The sequence below is a fragment of the Ictidomys tridecemlineatus genome, chromosome 9 (assembly GCF_052094955.1).
Source record: "Ictidomys tridecemlineatus isolate mIctTri1 chromosome 9, mIctTri1.hap1, whole genome shotgun sequence".
Classification (NCBI taxonomy): Eukaryota; Metazoa; Chordata; class Mammalia; order Rodentia; family Sciuridae; genus Ictidomys; species Ictidomys tridecemlineatus.
In genome coordinates, this window is record NC_135485.1 from 72,520,294 (window position 1) to 72,540,237 (window position 19,944).

Here is a 19,944-nt window from a genome sequence, read left to right on the forward strand (position 1 = left end):
AACTCTTGTGCTATGGGTGTCCTATTGAGGAATTTGGAGCCCGACCCCACAGTATGTAGGTCGTAGCCAACTTTTTCTTTTATCAGATGCCATGTCTCTGATTTGATATCAAGCTCCTTGATCCATTTTGAGTTAACTTTTGTGCATGGCGAGAGAAAGAGATTCAGTTTCATTTTGTTGCATATGGATTTCCAGTTTTCCCAGCATCATTTGTTGAAGATGCTATCCTTCCTCCATTGCATGCTTTTAGCCCCTTTATCAAATATAAGAAAGTTTTAGTTTTGTGGGTTGGTTTCTGTGTCCTCTATTCTGTACCATTGGTCCACGCGCCTGTTTTGGTACCAGTACCATGCTGTTTTTGTTACTATTGCTCTGTAGTATAGTTTGAAATCTGGTATTGTCATACCACCTGATTCACACTTCTTGCTTAGCATTGTTTTTGCTTTTCTTGGTCTTTTATTCTTCCATATGAATTTCATGATTGCTTTCTCTATTTCTACAAGAAATGCCATTGGGATTTTGATTGGCATTGCATTAAACCTATAGAGAACTTTTGGTAATATCGCCATTTTGATGATGTTAGTTCTGCCTATCCTTGAACAGGGTATATTTTTTCATCTTCTAAGATCTTCTTCAATTTCTCTCTTTAGGGTTCTGTAGTTTTCATTGTATAAGTCTTTCACCTCTTTTGTTAGGTTGATTCCCAAGTATTTTATTCTTTTTGAGGATATTGTGAACGGAGTGGTTGTCCTCATTTTCATTTCAGAGGATTTGTTGCTGATATACAGGAATGCCTTTGATTTATGTGTGTTGATTTTATATCCTGCCACTTTGCTGAATTCATTTATTAGCTCTAATAGTTTCTTTGTAGACCCTTTTGGGTCTGCTAGGTATAGAATCATGTCATCCGCAAATAGTGATAATTTAAGTTCTTCTTTTCCTATTTTTATGCCTTTAATTTCTTTTGTATGTCTAATTGCTCTGGCTAGTATTTCAAGGACTAAATTAAATAGAAGTGGTGAGAGAGGGCATCCCTGTCTTGTTCCAGATTTTAGAGGGAATGCCTTCAACTTTAATCCATTCAGAATGATGCTAGCCTGAGGCTTAGCATAGATTGCTTTTACAATGTTGAGGTATATTCCTGTTATCCCTAGTTTTTCAAGAGTTTTGAACATAAAGGGATGCTGTACTTTGTCGAATGCTTTTTCCGCATCTATTGAGATGATCATATGGTTCTTATTTTTAAGTCTATTGATGTGGTGAATAACATTTATTGATTTCCGTATATTGAACCAGCCTTGCATCACAGGGATGAATCCTACTTGATCATGGTGCACAATTTTTTTGATATGCTTTTGTATCAGATTCACCAGAATTTTATTGAGGATTTTTGCATCTCGGTTCATTAGAGATATTGGTAAGTAGTTTTCTTTCTTTGAAGTGTCTTTGTCTGGTTTCGGAATTAGGGTGATGTTGGCCTCGTAGAATGAATTTGAAAGTTCTCCCTCTTTTTCTATTTCCTGAAATAGCTTGAAAAGTATTGGTATTAGTTCCTCTTTAAAGGTTTTGTAGAACTCTGCTGTATACCCATCCGGTCCTGGGCTTTTCTTAGATGGTAATCTTTTGATGGTTTCTTCTATTTCCTCAGTTGATATTGGTCTGTTTAGGTTGTCTATATCCTCCTGACTCAATCTGGGCAGATTATATGACTTACGAAATTTATCCATGCCTTCACTATCTTCTATTTTATTGGAGTATAGGGATTCAAAATAATTTCTGATTATCTTCTGTATTTCTAAAGTGTCTGTTGTGATATTGCCTTTTTCATCCTGTATGCTATTAATTTGAGTTCTCTCTCTTCTTCTCTTCACTAGCATGGCTAAGGGTCTGTCAATTTTATTTATTTTTTCAAAGAACCAACTTTTAGTTTTGTCAATTTTTTCAATTGTTTCTTTTGTTTCGATTTCATTAATTTCAGCTCTGATTTTAATTATTTCTTGCCTTCTACTTTTTTTGCTGTTGTTTTGCTTTTTTTTTCCAGGATTTTGAGATGAAGTATGAGATCATTTATTTGTTGGTTTTTTTCTTTTTTTAAGGAATGAACTCCAAGCAATGAATTTTCCTCTTAGAACTGCTTTCAATGTGTCCCATAGATTCCGATATGTTGTGTCTGTGTTTTTATTTAACTCTAAGAATTTTTTAATTTCCTCCTTGATGTCTTATAAAACCCATTGATCATTCAGTAACCTATTGTTCATTCTCCAAGTGATCCATGATTTTTCCTTCCTTGTTTTTTTTTTGTTGATTTTCAGTTTCATTCCATTATGATCAGATAAGATGCATGGTATTTTCTCTACTCATTTATATTGTCTAAGAGTTGCCCTGTGACATAATATATGATCTATTTTTGAGAAGGATCCATGTGCTGCTGAGAAAAAAGTGTAACTGCTTGATGTTGGGTGGCATATTCTATATATGTCAATTAAGTCTAGTTTGTTAATTGTGTTATTGAGTTCTATAGTTTCCTTATTCAACTTTTGTTTGTTAGAACTGTCCAGTGGTGAGAGAGGTGTGTTGAAGACTCCCATGATTATTGTATGGTGGTCTATTAGACTCTTGAACTTGAGAAGAGTTTGCTTGATGAAAATAGCAGCACCATTGTTTGGAGCATATATATTTATGATTGTTATGTCTTGTTGGTGTATGATTCCCTTGAGCAGTATGTAGTGTCCCTCTTTATCCCTTTTGATTAACTGTGGCTTGAAATCTATTTTATTTGATATGAGTATGGACACTTCTACTTGTTTCTGCAGTCCATATGAGTGATATGATTTTTCCCAACCTTTCACCTTCAGTCTATGTATATCTTTTCCTATCAAATGCATCTCCTGTAGGCAGCATATTGTTGGGTCTTGTTTTGTGATCCATTCAACTAGCCTGTGTCTCTTAATTGGTGAGTTTAAGCCATTAACATTTAGGGTTATTATTGAGATATGGTTTGTTCTTCCAGCCATATTTGTTTATTAATGCTACTAAACCTGATTTGTTTTCCTCTTTGATTATTTCCCCCCTTTACTGTCCTACCTTCCACTGTTGGTTTTCATTGTTGTTTTCCATTTCCTCTTCCTGTAATGTTTTGCCAAGGATTTTTTGAAGAGATGGTTTTCTAGCTGCAAATTCTTTTAACTTTTGTTTATCATGGAAGGTTTTAATTTCATCTTCCATCCTGAAGCTTAATTTCGCCGGATACACGATTCTTGGTTGGAATCCATTTTCTTTTAGTGTTTGAAATATGTTATTCCAGGATCTTCTAGCTTTCAGAGTCTGTGTTGAGAGATCAGCTGTTATCCTGATTGGTTTACCCCTAAATGTAATCTGCTTCCTTTCTCTTGTAGCTTTTAAAATTCTCTCCTTATTCTGTATGTTGGACATCTTCATTATAATGTGTCTAGGTGTGGATCTCTTATGATTTTGCACATTCGGTGTCCTCTAGGCTTCTAGGATTTGGGATTCTGTCTCATTCTTCAAGTCTGGGAAGTTTTCTCATATTATTTCACTGAATAGATTGTTTATTCCTTTGGTTTGGAGCTCTGTGCCTTCCTGTATCCCAATGACTCTTAAGTTTGGTCTTTTAATATTATCCCATAATTCTTGGATGTTCTGCTCATGGTTTCTTAGCAGACTTGCTGAGCTGTCTTTGTTCTTTTCAAGTTGAAATACTTTGTCTTCATTGTCTGATGTTCTATCTTCTAAGTCATCTACTCTGCTGGTAGTATTCTCAATTGAGTTTTTAAGTTGGTTTATTGCTTCCTGCATTTCTAGGATTTCTATTTGTTTGTTTTTTATTTCCTCTATCTCCCTGTGAAATTGATCTTTTACTTCCTGGATTTGTTTATGTAGTTCCTTGTCAATGTGATCTTTCATTGTCTGATTTTGCTGTCTCATGTCTTCCTTGAGACTCCAGATCATCTGAAGCATGTATATCCTGAACTCTTTATCTGACATTCCATCTGTTGCAGCTATTACCTCTTCTAAAGTTGACTTGACCTGCATTGCTTGTGGTCCTTTCTTTCCTTGTCTTTTCATACTGCTCATGTTTCTTTCTGCTTGGTGAAACTGTTGTGTTTTTGAAATTTTCTCTCTATTTATTTATATTGCTCTTGTATAGTTGAAAAATCTCCCTTGCAGGGCAGGTAGTGGCTGTGATCCTCCTCCAATTGGGGTGATCTGTCTACCACGCTGGCGGGCCGCTAGGTCTGCTCTCCCGGTCGGTCGAAGGTCCGCCTACCCAGCAGGCACGTGGGGCAGCTCTGTCACTCCGCAGGTTGCTGGGCCTAACCTTCCGGTGAGTCGCAGGTCCGCCTACCTTGCAGGTGCGGGGGGAGGGGGCGGCTCCGCCCCTCAGCAGGCTGCTGGGCCTGATCTGCTGGTGGTCACAGTCCTGCCTACCTTGCAGGCACTGGGGGAGGGGGCGGACCTGCCCCTCAGCAGGCCGCTGGACCTGTCCTGCTGGTGGGTCTCAGGTCTGCCTACCCTGCAGGCACGTGGGGCAGCTCTGTCACTCCGCAGGTTGCTGGGCCTGACCTGCCCGTTGGTCGCAGGTCCGCCTACCTTCCTTCCTTAGTCTATTAAGTTGCTAAGATCAAAAATATGTGCCACTCCATCTGGGTGATGATATCTTTTTAAGAGTGATGACCTAGATTGAGCAGAGAATGGTCTCTTTTGGGTTTTCCTGTATTCTCAGGACATAATTTTCTGAGATCTCGAAAGCTTGGTTTTCTAGGAATCCTCACCTTTACTGGCTCACCATTCCAAATTTTGTCTCCCTGGATGAAAGACTGTTGAGATATTTGCTCAGATATACTAGGGGCTTCCTGGACAATGCCTCTAGCAGCTTATTTCTGCTTGGCTCCTGAGTGGTGCCCTGTGTGTAAAAGTTTGAATTTGCAAACCCCAAAGAGGAAAAGGCACAGGTTTCTGGGATTTCCCATTGCTGTTCCTTGCTTGCTAGGATTTTCTGCATGGAGGCCTACATACCTGGCATACACCAAGGATTTCTGAGTGGCAGGCAACTTCTCTTGTGCTAGGCATGTGAGCAACAGAACTTTTACCCTGTAGGCATAGCCCTGGGCATGAGGTCATGTGTTGCAATCCCCGTGCTTCCTCCATGGTCCACTCCTCAATTGGTCACTGCAAGGACAGGTAGCAGAAATTGCATTGGTAGCTGCCTGTAATCTGCTTAGCTACTGCCTGAGTATATATACATGGTAACTGTGCAATAAAATCAGATCTGTTTCCTGCTTGGTCTCCAGAGGTCGTGATTAGCAATTCTGCAGTCACACTCTCCTCTACCCTGTTCTGTGGATCTACTCGCTGGATGAGAGAGAGCCCACACAATTTTGGTTCCTCCAGTTCCATTGGCTTTCTTGCTCTCATCAGAGAACTCTTCACACACTCCTTCTCATGTTCTCTCTGCTTCTATGGTTGTTCTCGAGAGGATGATTAGTTTGGAGCAGCTAGTCCACCATAGGCAAAGATAAAGTTCTTCATGAATGTCTTTGGCTTTTAAAAATGAGGGCTAGGATTATTGCAGTTAGCACTTAAAACCAATTTAACAAGCTTAGTTCAGCCACAGGTCGAATTCTGATTAAATACTTTAAGGGAACTTTTGTAATTTCTGTAATGAAATATTTTTAACTTAATATTTGCTTTTGCTCTAAAGCTTTGAACTGCTTAACTATTGGTTTGATTTAGTTCATAATTTTTATATGTTTGTGCATGAAGGAAATAATAATGTCATTGCAAAAGAATGTTGGCGTTTACCTACTTTGCTGATTGAAGGTGCACAACAACCAAAGTTGTACAACTATAAATTCAGAGAAATCTCTCCCCCCCCAGAATGCTAGAATAAGTTCCTTTTGGTAGTAAAAATATTATAAACACTAACATTAAACAAATACAACCACTGAATGATGCTCCTCTAGGCTCTTCCTGAATTGAGGTTGTATCATATTATGATTTTCAAGCCAGACAAAACTAATAATTATTTACATTTTTCTGCCTTCCTGGGTTTTGAATAATTTTCATACTGTTTAATTATTAGGACACCTTAATTTGGGAATGTGACATCTAATTGGAGTGCAGGTAATCTAGTTCGGATCTGCCTCCCATTATAGGTTCTAAAGTTCTTTTTATCACAGTGATGTGGGGTCTTCTTTACAAAGGAACCTACTCACTGCAGCACAATTTAAAGGATCCTCATTTAAATGTGTTCATATGTTGTTATCTAGTGTTTAAAATTTGATTTACATGGACTATCAACTTACAAATGCTTTTCTTTCTACAGAAAGACAGAACTATCCAGATGTCTTCCAGTAATGAACTGTGTTCAATTTCCATGTCCCAAAGAAACTCTGATGACCTCCCTGAGACAACTTCCAGTGATAAGAAAGGGCCTGTGTTGAGTTTTCACAATGTCTCTTATCATGTAAAAGAGAAGAAAGGCTTTCCATTTGATCAGAAAACAACTGAGGAAAAAGAACTATGGAATATCAAGTATGTGCATGAACTTTTTAAAAGACAACTATATTGACCAACAATGAATACAGGTCTTGGATATTGTGTTCAAGACTGTGTACAGACATATTAAGATATGCTTTCACATATTTTGGCTAAACTAGGACTGAAATGATTGAATCATCTTTAAGTGTATGTTTAGTTTGAAAAGAACTGAACTGACACACCATTTCTAAAAATGATTGTAAAACGTATATCAATATTTATTTAAGAAACTGAACAATTAATAGGTCTTTAGTTTTTCATGGGTAAGCCTTGTGTTTGGGTGGAAGGATGCCTGTATCATTGTTTTTTAATCTTGGGTATATAATTGTAACTCTGAACTTTCCAAACTATGAAGTACAATGTGCTGTCTGAAACAGATGCATTTTAGGTACCTGTGCACTTTATATTCTTTATAGTGTAGAAGCAAGAAGGTTAAAATGCTAGTATATTGTGAAAGTACTTTTCTTTTCAAACATACCTGGGTTAAATGAATGGTTGCGTTAAAATTGTCTCTTTATGATAGTTATAATTGTTCTATAATAATTTACTTATCACTTATTATAATAAAGACAGGTAGAACATATTTAAATATAAGATGTAAGTTAATTGAAGTTATATAGTTAAAGTACAGAGTAATAAGAATTTATAATCTTAAATCAACTATTTTTTATTTGTTCTAATTAGAACAATTTTACGTGACAGTAGAATTTTGCATTTTGACACATCATATGGAAATAGAGTATATCCTCTCATTCTTCTGGGTGTATATGATGTGGAATAACACCAGTCATGGAATCATAAATGCACATAGGGCAGGGTAATAATGTCCAATTCATTTTACTAACCTTCTGACCCCTGTATCTTCTCCCTTCCCTTCACTCCCCTCTGCCTAGTCCACTCTATTTTTCCCTAGCCCCCACTTCCTTATTGTAAATTAGCATTCACATACCTAAGAAAACATTCAGCCTTTGTTTTTTCTGGGATTGGCTTATTTTGCTTAACATGATATTCTCTAGCTCCACCCATTTACCAGCAAGTGCCACAATTTCATTCTTCGTTAAGGCTGAGTAATATACCATTGTATATATATACCATATTTTTTTATCCATTCATCTGTTGAAGGGCACCTACGTTGGTTCCATAGTTTAGCTATTGTGAATTGGGCTGCTATAAATGTTGATGTGGTTGTGTTACTGTAGTATGATGATTTTAATTCATTTGGGAATAAATAATTATATTTTTAAAGTACATGGCAATTATGATTTTTATTCTTTTCATCTCACAACAAATTCAGAACTCAAAGTGCAATGTTGAAATGGGATCTAGAGTAGGAGGGCAATGAGTATTTCTATGTAACCTATCACTACCACATGTACCTCTGTGAGTTCAGATACTGACCTTTATGGGTATCAACTTTTTTCTGATATTTGTGAGTCTCTGATTCCCATATATGATGTTAGTATGTGAATTTGGCTTTGCATAGATACCATCACTATAAGTTCTGTTTGTGTCCTAAGGGAAAAATTTTTCCTAAACAAAGCAAAAACTTTTTCCTGGCTCCCCAAGGCTGGAGAGTGGTTATAAAAGAGTACTTTGACTCAATGTGGCTGCAGATCTATATGGAATTAGACATTCATTCTGTTTTCTAGATATTTTTATGTGACTTTATACTTCTTTGTTAATGCCAGCAACTCCCTTCAGATCAAGGAAGTGATAAGGTAGCATAGAAAATGTTGAGGCATGGGTGGAAAAGAAATGGTGAGGATCTGAGGGCTGGTTGGGCTGAGGCCTTGACTGTATTAGGATGGGATCTCTGTCCATGCAGCAACACCTGCTATCTTGCCTACTTCTTGTCTCTGTCGTGTTGGTTTAGGAAATCCTGACTAGGAGAATAAGGAGAGAAATGGTGGATAACGGGCTTTGATCTTTTACTACATTAGATAGACTTGACATATGAAAAGCTAACGAGCCTTTGTGAATATAGTAATTAAAATATGTTTGTCCCTACAGATTTTGTGATGAAAGAAGTGATTGTACCATGCTTTGAATATGTGCAGGTTGAATAGATATAAAATACACTCTGTGTGAGGGTTCATTTACCTTGCTTATCCTTTCCAGCTACCTCAATGGATATGGAATTAGCTACTGCTCCACACTGGAACTGTGGCATTTGGGAAACTACACTACTACCATTTTCTGAAACACTGGGTTTAGTGTCAAAGAAAACCAAACAGTGGTATCTGTGAAATACTTTGCCTTTACATATTTACATTTGGTTTTGGTTGAATCATTGAGGATGGCTTGATCTTTCCTTGAGTATATATCTTAAAAACCTGGGAAGTTTTCCAGGCACTAAATGAAGACTTAGGGAATGAGAAGGCTTTTCCTACTAATTTTAGAAGCAGTTTCTAGGTAGATATGAATAAAGAAGATCATTAGGAACTATATACAAATGCACTTTGAGAGTGTACCCAAGCATTTTTAATTTGGGAGTTTGCTAATGATTGAACCCAAGACTTTATACATGCTAGCATTGATGTTGACCCCCAGATGTACCCAGTCATTTGTGTATCTTTACACTGGGGGAGGAAGGTTTCCAAAAGAATAAGAATTTTCTGTGTCACATCTTGTTCCTGGTTTATCACACTCTCATTATATTAGTTCAGTCATTGAGTGAGTTGTTCCTAGTTAAAAAGCAAAGTGAAAGGTACATTTAACCTCAGCCCCCAGCTGCCCTAGTATCATTGTGAGACAAATTAGGTGGCACCAGCCATGAATGCCAAAGTCCTAGTGGTGTGAGTGCTGTGGGGCACTGGAGCACACATTTTGAGGTACCTAACAGTTCTAAAGAGAGACTGGCATAGACACCAGTGTTCTGAATGGGCTAAGTCAGACTGCTCTTTGATCATTCCTGTGCATCTGCAATGTCCCTGCCCTTAGTTCTTCTTCCTCCAGTTAATTTTCTTAGTAGTTTTACCTCTTATATTTAGGAAAAAATTCAGCCTCTTTGACTTCATTTTGGGTCTTAGCACAGTCAACACTGCCATCATCACCCCCTTCTTCTCTATCTGAATACTCACTACCCTCACATACACACTTAATTAGATTGAAGCACAATTGTGTCTGTTTTGTGCCTGCACATCCCCAAATGACATCCATGCTAGAGGGATGTCTCCTAATTCTACACAGATCATTTTCCAGTCCATTTATCAGATCCTGAACAAAGCAGTAAATCATCTATCCTAGGGCATGTTTTGCTTTTTTAATTGGTAAGGTGTTTTTCTCAAATGTGAAGAACAGGTGATAGTTTCTTATACTCTAGAGTGCTTCATTCCAGTCTTTTATTTTTATTTAAGATGTATTGATTCTTTTGTTCTGATTAGATTTTAAAAGTGAGAACACTACTCCTGATAGTCTACAAATCATTGATTAATTAATTGTGTGTTTCTTGACTGGGAAACAGGCCAGGGAATTTGAAGAGGCTGATCATCAAGCATTATTCAGAAGCTGTTTAAGAGGAGTAAGAGGAATGGAGATTATTTACAAGAATTTCACAGATTGTTGATATAGAATGTGTCATTTCTATTTAGGGATTAGTGGCTTCATAAATAAATGAAAGGGATTTTCAAGGATCTGAGGCTTTTCTTTCATAGGTCTTGACTAGTGATTCATATCCTATGTATACTAGACTATTTTTAACCAATTATTTTTTTCCTTAAAATTTGATTCTTGTTATATGTCTGCAATTTCATTAGCCTTCAATAATATATCTAATGTAGCCCCTAAAGCTATAGAACTCTTTAAAAAGTAAAATAATAAATCAGTATGTTTTTGTGTTTACAGTGTGATCATGAAACCTGGCCTTAATGCCATCGTGGGACACCAAGGTGGAGGCAAATCATTGTGAGTATAACAGAAAGCACAAATAAGTCTTTTGGTGCTGTTTCTGTGTGCTTTTACAAATCACATGCATTTTCTTTTCATGTCTGCTTTTGTCTTGTGGATAATGTGCATTTGGACTCTTATGGTTTTGATCCTAGGACCAGAAATTCTTATTAAGTTCAGCATTACAAACACAGCATGATAAAGCAATTAGCACAAAGCAGTTGACCTCATTATGAGATAATGAGAAAGGAAAATAAGGGAATAATATTAAAAGTGTAGATAAGGAGCTGAAGGTCTCAGTGGGACTTACCTCAGAGGTAAAGGCTCCTATTGCTTGGGTTGGATCCATAAAGGTGAGGGTCACTTGGAAGATCTGTACGGGATAAGCCAATGATATCCTGCTTTAATGTTTTTTGGCTTTCTTATACCACATGATAAAGGAAAGTAAGAATTTGTGTATTTGCGTACATGTACACACATATGTTAAACCACAGAATATTTTGGCTAGTTCACTTTCTAACCTGAACAGAATTTGGATTCAGAATAGGTGAGAGATGTGACCTTTGTAGTGAGGAAAAATCTCACAACATGTGTGTCCTTTTATAGGTTATTAGATATCTTAGCTGCAAGGAAAGAACCAAGAGTATTATATGAAAATGTTTGGGTACATGAAGTACCTCACCCTGACAATTTCCAATGCAATTCAGGATATGTGGTACAGGTAAGTATGAGTAGGTTTTCCTTTTAGGTTTCCCCTGTTTCTATATGGGCAAGAGCCTTGGCTTGTAGTATACCATGCTTCCAATTGAACATGCTTAAGGAACCAATCTTATTTACACCAAATTTACATCATCTCCCTTAAGACTGACAAAGAGGTTAAGGAGAGGAAGAAAGGATCTGGAATATGAACCTGTAGGCAATGGTAACAATTCTAACTTTGAATCATTTCCAAAGGGTCTACTGTTGCCCTTTTGCCCTTCCTTCACTTCTCTTTTTCTCCTAAAAGATGCCCCTGTCAAATCCTCATATAAAGTATTCTGGAAGTGCTTAGTAGTCACCATAATCACCTGTGCTCCATCTGGGTGTGAAGGTAGGGAAGGAAAATTATTCCCTGGGCTCTGAAGCTTTGTGGAGTCACTGAAATGTTTAGAGTTGAAAGTTCACCATTACCTAGAAATTTTCCATGGGTTTGTTATTTCTGTGAACAAACTTAAACATTCACTGGAGTGATGGTCTTAGAAAAGACTCAGTATGACTCATTGAAAGTACATTTTCCTTCAGGATGATATCGTAATGAGCACCCTGACAGTGAGAGAAAACATGTGGTTCTCAGCTTCTCTTCGACTTCCAACAACTATGTCAAAGAAGAGAAAAAATAAGCGAATCAAAAAGGTCATTGAAAAGTTAGGTCTCTGTGAAGTGGCAGATTCCAAAGTAATGTGAAAATTACTGACAGATTCATAACCAGGAAAGAGGACTTCCCTGTGTGGGCAATATGACCTTAATCAGAAGTTTCCTAAAATGTGTGTGGTCAAAACTGGCTGCTTTCTGTAGTGATAAAAAGAAGTGTCCAGATTCCATCTTTAAAGGGGTAAATTAAGTGAAGAAATAATCTTAACCGTGGTCTAATCCTGGGGTGGAATTGGTCTATGTGGAGAGAGCCCACCCTCATTGCTCAAAAACACAGATCATTTGATGTCTTTGCACTTTTCTTGTTGTTGTTTATTTCTTTCCTTTTTTACTTTTCTTCCCCTTTCTTCTTCTGGGGGACATTGTTGTATTGTTTTCTGAAATCACTTCTGTGTTTCATAAATGACAAGAATTCAAGGATTTTTTTAAATGGGTTCTTTTTAGTTGCACATGACACTACAATTCATTTTGACATAATTAGAAAAGCATGGAATATAGTTTGTTCTGGTTCAGTCCCCAGTGCTTTCGCTTCCCCTTCTAACCTCCCTGCCCTGTATCCTTCCCTCTACTCTACTGAGACTTCAGCTATTTACTTATAGTTTTTTAAAATTAATGTCTTTTGGATTTACATGATGGGAGGATTTACTGTTGTTTATTCATATAGGCACATAGGAAAGTTTGGTCAGACTCATTCCACTGTCTCTCCTTATCTCACCCCTCCTTCTCCTCTTCATCCTCCTTTGTCTATCTCACTGAACTTTCTTCTCATTTTCTTATTTTGGATTAGCTTCCACATATCAGAGAAAACATTTGAACCTAAGCTTCGTGGGACAGGTTACTTTCATTTAGCATGATAGACTTCTGTTCCATCCATTTACTGGCAAATGGCATAATGTCATTCTTTATGGTTTAGTAAAACTCCATTTCATATTTGTACCACATTATTTTTTCCTGCCCAATTATCTCTTGATGGGCACCTAGTTTGATTCCATAACTTGGCTATTGTGAATTGTGCTGTTATAAACACTGATGTGACTTTATCACTATAGTATATGATTTTAATGTTTTGGACATATCAATGAGTGGGCTAACTGGGTGAAAGGATACTTTCATTTCTAGTATTTAAAAGGATCTCCACACTGCTTTCCAGAGTGGTTGCACTAATTTTTAGTCCCACCAACAATGTATGAATGTACCTTTCTCCACATCCTAATCAACATTTATGGTTACTTGTATTCTTTTTTTTTTTTTTTTTTAAGAGAGTGAGAGAAGGGCGGCGGGATGGGGGGGAAGAGAGAGAGAACTTTCAACATTTATTTTTTAGTTTTTTGTGGACACAACATCTTTGTATGTGGTGCTGAGGATCAAACCTGGGCCACATGCATAGCAGGCAAGCACGCTACCGCTTGAGCCACATCCCCAGCCCCTTACTTGTATTCTTGATAATTGCCACTCTAACTAGATCAAGAAGAAATCTCAATGTAGTTTTAATTTGCATTTCCTTGATTAGCAGATATTAAACACTTTTCATGTATTGATCGATAGTTTGTATTTCTCCTTTTGAAAAGTATCTGTTTAACTTCTTTGCCCACTTACTAATTTGTTCATTTATTTATTTAGTGTTAATTTTTTTTTAATTCTTGTATATTCTGGATATCAATGCTCTGAGAAGCAGATAGAAAACATTTTCTCCCATTCTGTAGGTTTTCTCTTCATGCTCTTAATTCTTTCCTCTGCCATTCATAAACTTTATCTTGATGCCATCCCACTTACTGAATTTATTTTATTTCTTGCACTTTAGGAGTCTTATTTAAATAGTCAGTTCCTTTGCTGATTTGTTGGAGTGTTGGGCCTACATTTCCTTTTAGCAGGTGCAGGGTTTCTGGTCTAATTCCTAGGTCTCCAATACAGTTTGAGTTGACATTTTTGCAGGGTGAGAGGTTGGAGTTAAATTTTATTCTATTCCGTATAGATTTCCAGTTTTTCCAGGACCATTGGTTAAAAAGGCTATCTTTTCTCCAACATATGTTTTTGGCACCTTTGTCTAGTATAAGATAATTGTATTATGTGGGTTTGTCTCTGTGTCTTCTATTCTATTCTGTGGTCTTCATACCTGTTTTGGTGCTAGCTGTTTTTATTACAATAGCTTTGTACTATAATTTGAGATCTGATATTGTGATGCCTCCTGCTTTGCTTTTCTAGCCTAGGATTGCTTTGACTATTCTGGGTCTTTTATTTTTCCAAATAAATATTATAAGTGCTTTTTATAGTTCTGTGAAGATTGTCATTGGAATTTTGATGGGATTTGCATTGAATCTGTACATGCTTCTGGTAGAATGCCATTTTGATAATATTAATTCTGCCTATATAAGAATATGAGAGATTTTTCCATCTTCTAAGGTTTTCCTCAATTATTTTCTTTATTTTTTGAGGGGGGAGGGTGGTACCAGGGATTGAACTCAGGAGAACTCAAGAACTTAGCCACATCCCCAGCCCTATTTTGTATTTTATTTAAAGAAAGGGTCTTACTGAATTGCTTACTGCCTCCCTTTTGCTGAGACTGGCTTTGAACTCACAATTCTCCTGCCTCAGCCTCCCAAGCCACCGGGATTACAGGCATGCACCACCGAACCCAGCTATTTTCTTAAGAGTTCTATATTTTTTTTTTAGAGATCCTTCACCACTTTTGTTAGATTTATTCCCAAGTATTTTGAGACTATTGTGAATAGAATAGTCTTTCTAATTTATTTTTAATTGATTCATCATTAGAGTATAGGATTATGATTGATTTACGAGTGTTGATATTATATCCTGTTACATTACTGAATTCACTTATGAGTTCTCAAAATCTCCTGCTGGAGTTATTTGAGTCTTCTAAATATAGTAGTATCGTATCACCAACATACAGAGATAATTTGAATTCTTCTTTTCACATTTGCATTTCTACACATTCCTTCTCTTGCCTGAGTGCTCTGGCTAGAATTTCAAGGACTATTTTGAAAAGGACTTGTGAAAGTGGGCATACTTGCCTTGTTTCTGTTTTTAGAGGAAGTGATTTCAGTTTTACTCCATTCAGTATAATGTTGGCATTGGGTTTGTCATATATAGCATTTTAATGTTCAGTTAAATTTCTTCTGTCTGTAGTTTTTCAAAATGACTGGGTGCTGTACTTTGTCAAATGGTTTATCTGCAGCTATTGATATTATCATGTGATTCTTGTCCTTAAGTCTATTTATATAGCAAATTACACTTATCAGTTTCTGTATGTTGAGCCAAACTTGAGTATCTGGGATAATACCAACTTGATCTTGATGCACTTTTTAATATGTTTTTGTCAACATTGTCAAGATTTTCTAGCTTATTGGGATATAAATTTTCAAAATAGATTCTGTGGTGATTTTTTCTTTTTCATCCTGAATTTTGTTCTTTTTTACCTTCTTTCTTTTTGTTAGTGTTTATCAATCTTGTTTATCCTTTCAAAAAACCAATTCTTTCTTATGTTGATCTCTCTGATCATTTTTTTATTCTCAATTTCATTGATTTCTGCTCTGGTTTTCATTATTTCCTATCTTCTACTGATTTGGTGTTGGTGTATTTGTTCTTGTTTTTCTATGGCCTTGAGATGTAATGATCAATTATTTATTTGGTATCTTTCTATTATTATAATATATGAGCTCATTGCTATGAACTTAGAGATTTTGTTGTATTACTATTCTCATTTACTTATAATTCTTTTTATTTCTCCTCTGATTTCTTCTACTATACATTCATCATTCAAATGTGTAGTATTTAATTTCCTGGTGTTAAAGTGGTTTTTTTAAAAAATATTATCATTGATTTCTAACTTCATTCCTTTATGATCTGATACAATGCAAGGTATTTTCTCTATTTTGCAAAGATTTGCTTTATGATCTAAAACATGGTCTATTTTAGAAAAATTTCCACGTGCTATTGAGAAGAAGAAAGTGAAACCAGTCATTGATTGATGAAATATTTCATGGATGACTATTAGTTCCACTTATTTCATGGATGACTATTAGTTCCACTTATTAATTTTATTTTTTTAATTCTGTAAAATCCTTATTTAGTTTATGTTTGAAGGATCTATACAGTGATGATAAAGGTGTGTTAAAATCACCTAGTATTAGTGTTTTGTTGATTTATAATATTGATTTTATTTTTTAAATCAAAAATTTTGTTTGTTGGATGTATGTAGATGCTCTTTTGTTTGGGGGACTAATAGTTACAATCATTATGTTTTTGATATGCTCCCTTAAGCAGCATGAAGTGACCTTCTTTGTCTCTTCTGATTTATTATGTCTTAATGTCCACATTATCTGATATGAGAAGAGCTGCCCCTGATTGTTCATGAGTAAAATTTGAACGATATGTCTTTTTCATTTTTTCGTCTTCAGTCTGTGGATGTTTTTGCCTGTAAGGTGAGTCTCTTGGAGACAGCATAATGTTGGGTCCTGTTTTTAATTCAATCTGCCAACCTGTGTTTTTTGATTAAAGATTTTCAACCATTTACCTTCAAATTTGTTATTTAGAGATGATTTTCATGCTCATTTTCTTTTATTTTTAATGTTTAAACTGGACTTGATTCTCCTTTGACTATTCTACTAGTACACTTCATTCCTATGCTGCTTATCATTTTTTTCTATCTCCCGGCTTTCCAGGAGCATGATTATCTGCTTATCATTTATTCTTCATTTCCTTTCACAAAATTTTCCTGTGAGTGTATCTTGTAAGTCAGGCTTTCTAATTATAAATTCTATTGGCTCTATTTATCATGGAAGGTTTTTAATTAAATTTCAATTCTGAAGCTTAATTTTGCTTGCTATGGAATTATTGGTTGGCATCAATTTTATTTCAGAGCTTGGTATATATTATTCCAAGTCCTCCTGACTTTCAGGGTATGGGTTGAGAAATGAATTGAAATTTGGATTGGTTTAGCTCTAAATGTGACCAATCATTTTTCTCTTGCAGCTTTTATAATTCTATCCTTATTTTCTATGTTAGGCATTTTCATTATAATGTGTCTTAGAGTGGATCTATTGTGATTTTTCTATAATTGGAATTCTTATGCCTCTTTTATTTGGATTTCTATCTCATTCTTAAGGTTTGAAAATTTATCTAGTATTATTTTATTCAAAAGACTGTGCATCCCTTTAGCTCAAATTTCAGAGCCTTCATGTATCCAAATGAATCTTAAATTTGGTCATTTAATATTATCACATTTTTAAAAATATTTTGTTTATGGTCTCTTAACCTCTTTTCTTTATCATCAGCTTTATTTTCAAGATTATATACTTTGTCTTTGAGGCCTGAAAAATCTATCTTTGAAATAGTTTAATCTATTGATGGTGCTTTTATTTAAGTTTTTAATTTGGTTTCTTGAGTCTTTCATTTCTAACATTTCCATTTGATGCCTTTTCAGAATTTTTTTAATCTTTATTGAAATAATCTTTACTTCTTGTATTTTCTTTCAGTTTCACTTCTTAAATCTTCCTTTAGGTCATAGAACATTTTAACTATGAACTTTCTAAATTATTTCTCTGATATTTCCTCTACTATAGTGTTGATGAAGTCAGTCGAAGCATTATAGGAAATTTGGGGTAGTTTATTCTCTTGCCTTTTCATACTGTTTGTATGTCTACCTTTGTATGGGTATAATTCTCACTTCTTCTTTTAAGGGAGGGACTATTTTGTGAGTTTCTTTCTCTTAAGAGTCCTGGGTAGGTTGAATATCCACATATTGATTTTTAATTTTTTATACTATGTTTGACTTCTACTTATCCCAATATCAGCACTACTTTCGGAGGTGCCACCCTCTTTATTATATTTGCTTCTGTGCCAAGTCTCATGCTGTTCAACCTTATGAGAAACTAAAACTTCTTGCTTTTTGTTTTTTATGGTTCCTCAAATCCAGTGTAAACTTGGAATAAACTTCTGTAATAGGCAAAAAAATGGGTAATTAATTTAGTAAGATTACTATACTTAAATGAGGGCTAAATGGGGGAAAGGAGAAAGATTGGGCAAACGGAGAGGGAAAAGAGATACTGAAAATAAGAAAAAGAGAGTAAAGTTATAAAAGGGTAATTCAGACCCAGATATATAGAGAAATAGATGTTGTATATTTGAAATAGTAGCAGATAAGGTAAGAAGATGAATTAGGGGTAAGAGGAACATTTATCAGCTAGATCTAGAAAAGCAAAGATAGGATTGATTCCAATTAATGCTTTAAACCATTGGATGAAATATTTTCAAATGGGTTGAGGGTACAATGTTAGTTATTGGGTAACAACTATCATTCAAGTTAAAGAGTTATATATATTATCTAAGTTGATGTTAGAGTTGTTTATAGTAAACCATGCTTAGGCAAAGAAAAACCTTGTTGAATTTTGATTTAGATTTCAGTGGAGTTTGGACATTTAGGAAATTACCATCATTCTTTGGCTGTGGATCTGTTCATATTACAGGGGCATAGGAGCCAATTAGCAAGTTGCTGTGAACCTCCTCCAGGCAGTTCCAGTTTGTCAGCTCAGGGGCTTGAAGTTGTCTGCTTGGAGGGTGCAGTGTTGTATATTGGTTGTTTTTATTGTGCATAGGAGTTCAGGATGCAGAATCTGGAGTGTCCCTATAAGTGTCATGGGTCACTGTGTACCTCTTACCCTCTATCAGATCCTTTTAGTGGTGGTGAGGATCCTGGTGACTGACTGAGTGCAGCAACTCTATGAGCACAGGAACTCTGTGTTCTTTGATGCAGCTGTCTAGGTATGGAAAATGCCCATGGTGATTTAAGGGATAACTTTAAGGGGTGGAAGGACTGTGGACTCCAGTTCAGTTTTCTTTTCAGATTTGGTTTTAAGCTATTTGTTCTAAGAATCCTGCTGTTCCTGTCACACTTCAAATTTTGTCTGCCTTTCTACTTGTTTTTAAGTGGGTGAGCTTAAGAGTTTTTCTGCTCCCTCCTTTCTCTTTGTTGCCCCATCCCACTTTACCTATCTGGTTCAGTTTTAGGGTTAGGGGACTCTGTGCTCTTTTTCTACTTCAGTAACCAATCATCAAGTCTCTCCAGGTCTCAAACTTTGTAATATTGCATCTTAAAGCATTTGTTTTGTCACCCAATTCTTAATTCTGCTTTTCCTTCACTACCTCCTTCTGTGTGAGCTGATTGGGACTCACTAATTCTTATGCTGTGATTCACTTTGTTGTAATTGGGCTTCCAAATGATATTTGTTTACCTCTGGAGTTACTTCTAATTTGTGGAGTGATAAAGTTATTTTGTAAAGCCTTTCTTCTTTCTTTCACAGTTTTCTTTTCTCATTCTCTCCAGTCTTTGTTGTTGTTGTTTTTATTTCCAGACTCTTACATCTTTCTCTTTGATTTCTCGTTTGTTTACCTCTTCTCACATAATTGCAAAAGGAAATAAGTACATTTACTTACCGTATCAACACATTATCAATCAACAAAATGTCTCTAAAAAATGTCTCTGTATAATCAGCTGTTTTAAGTTCATATGTTTTTGTCACAATCATGGTATACAATATACAATTGCTTTAGACTCGTGATTGATGAAGATTTAATACAAATCATTTTTTTAAGTTTCCAATTTTTAAGATTTTCTTAATTTTAAAAATCCTTTTTGCTTTGTTTTGTTTTACCGGTAAGTAGATCAACATGGATATAAAGGGAGGATGAAAAAATAGGACAGACATTTGACATTCAGTATCTTGTTGACTTTTTCCTTTGTAAATTATTCATTGTATTCCCCTCTTCAATACTGATTAGCTTGTCAAAAGTTGAATTCCATAAGATTCCACTCCACGACATTGGTCGTAATTTGTTACTTAAAGTAGAGAAAAAATTTAAGAAAAATCTCCTGTAGGGAAAGGTTTCCTAAAACTCCAAGCAATTACATTTTAGTATACTTTTCTTTTAAATGTTTTTATCTATTTAGGGAGATATATAAAATTAACTAGAGTGATAGTAGTGGTAATATCATGTGTAGCACTTTTAATATTAAGCATCAACTCTAGATTTATATTCAAGTGTTTTTATTAGTTTATAATAATTATACAGAAT

The 19,944-nt window shown here is 35.6% G+C and overlaps 1 protein-coding gene across 1 annotated transcript in view; it reads left to right on the plus strand.

Moving 5' to 3' along the window:
* Positions 1 to 6,364: 6,364 nt before the first annotated feature.
* The window catches only part of LOC120892319 (broad substrate specificity ATP-binding cassette transporter ABCG2-like), a 41,925-nt gene continuing 28,345 nt past the window's right edge, over positions 6,365 to 19,944 (plus strand). Inside the window, 4 exon segments of the mRNA XM_078020731.1 lie at positions 6,365 to 6,555; positions 10,405 to 10,464; positions 11,053 to 11,167; positions 11,728 to 11,880. Coding sequence (XP_077876857.1) covers positions 6,365 to 6,555; positions 10,405 to 10,464; positions 11,053 to 11,167; positions 11,728 to 11,880 — 519 coding nt within the window.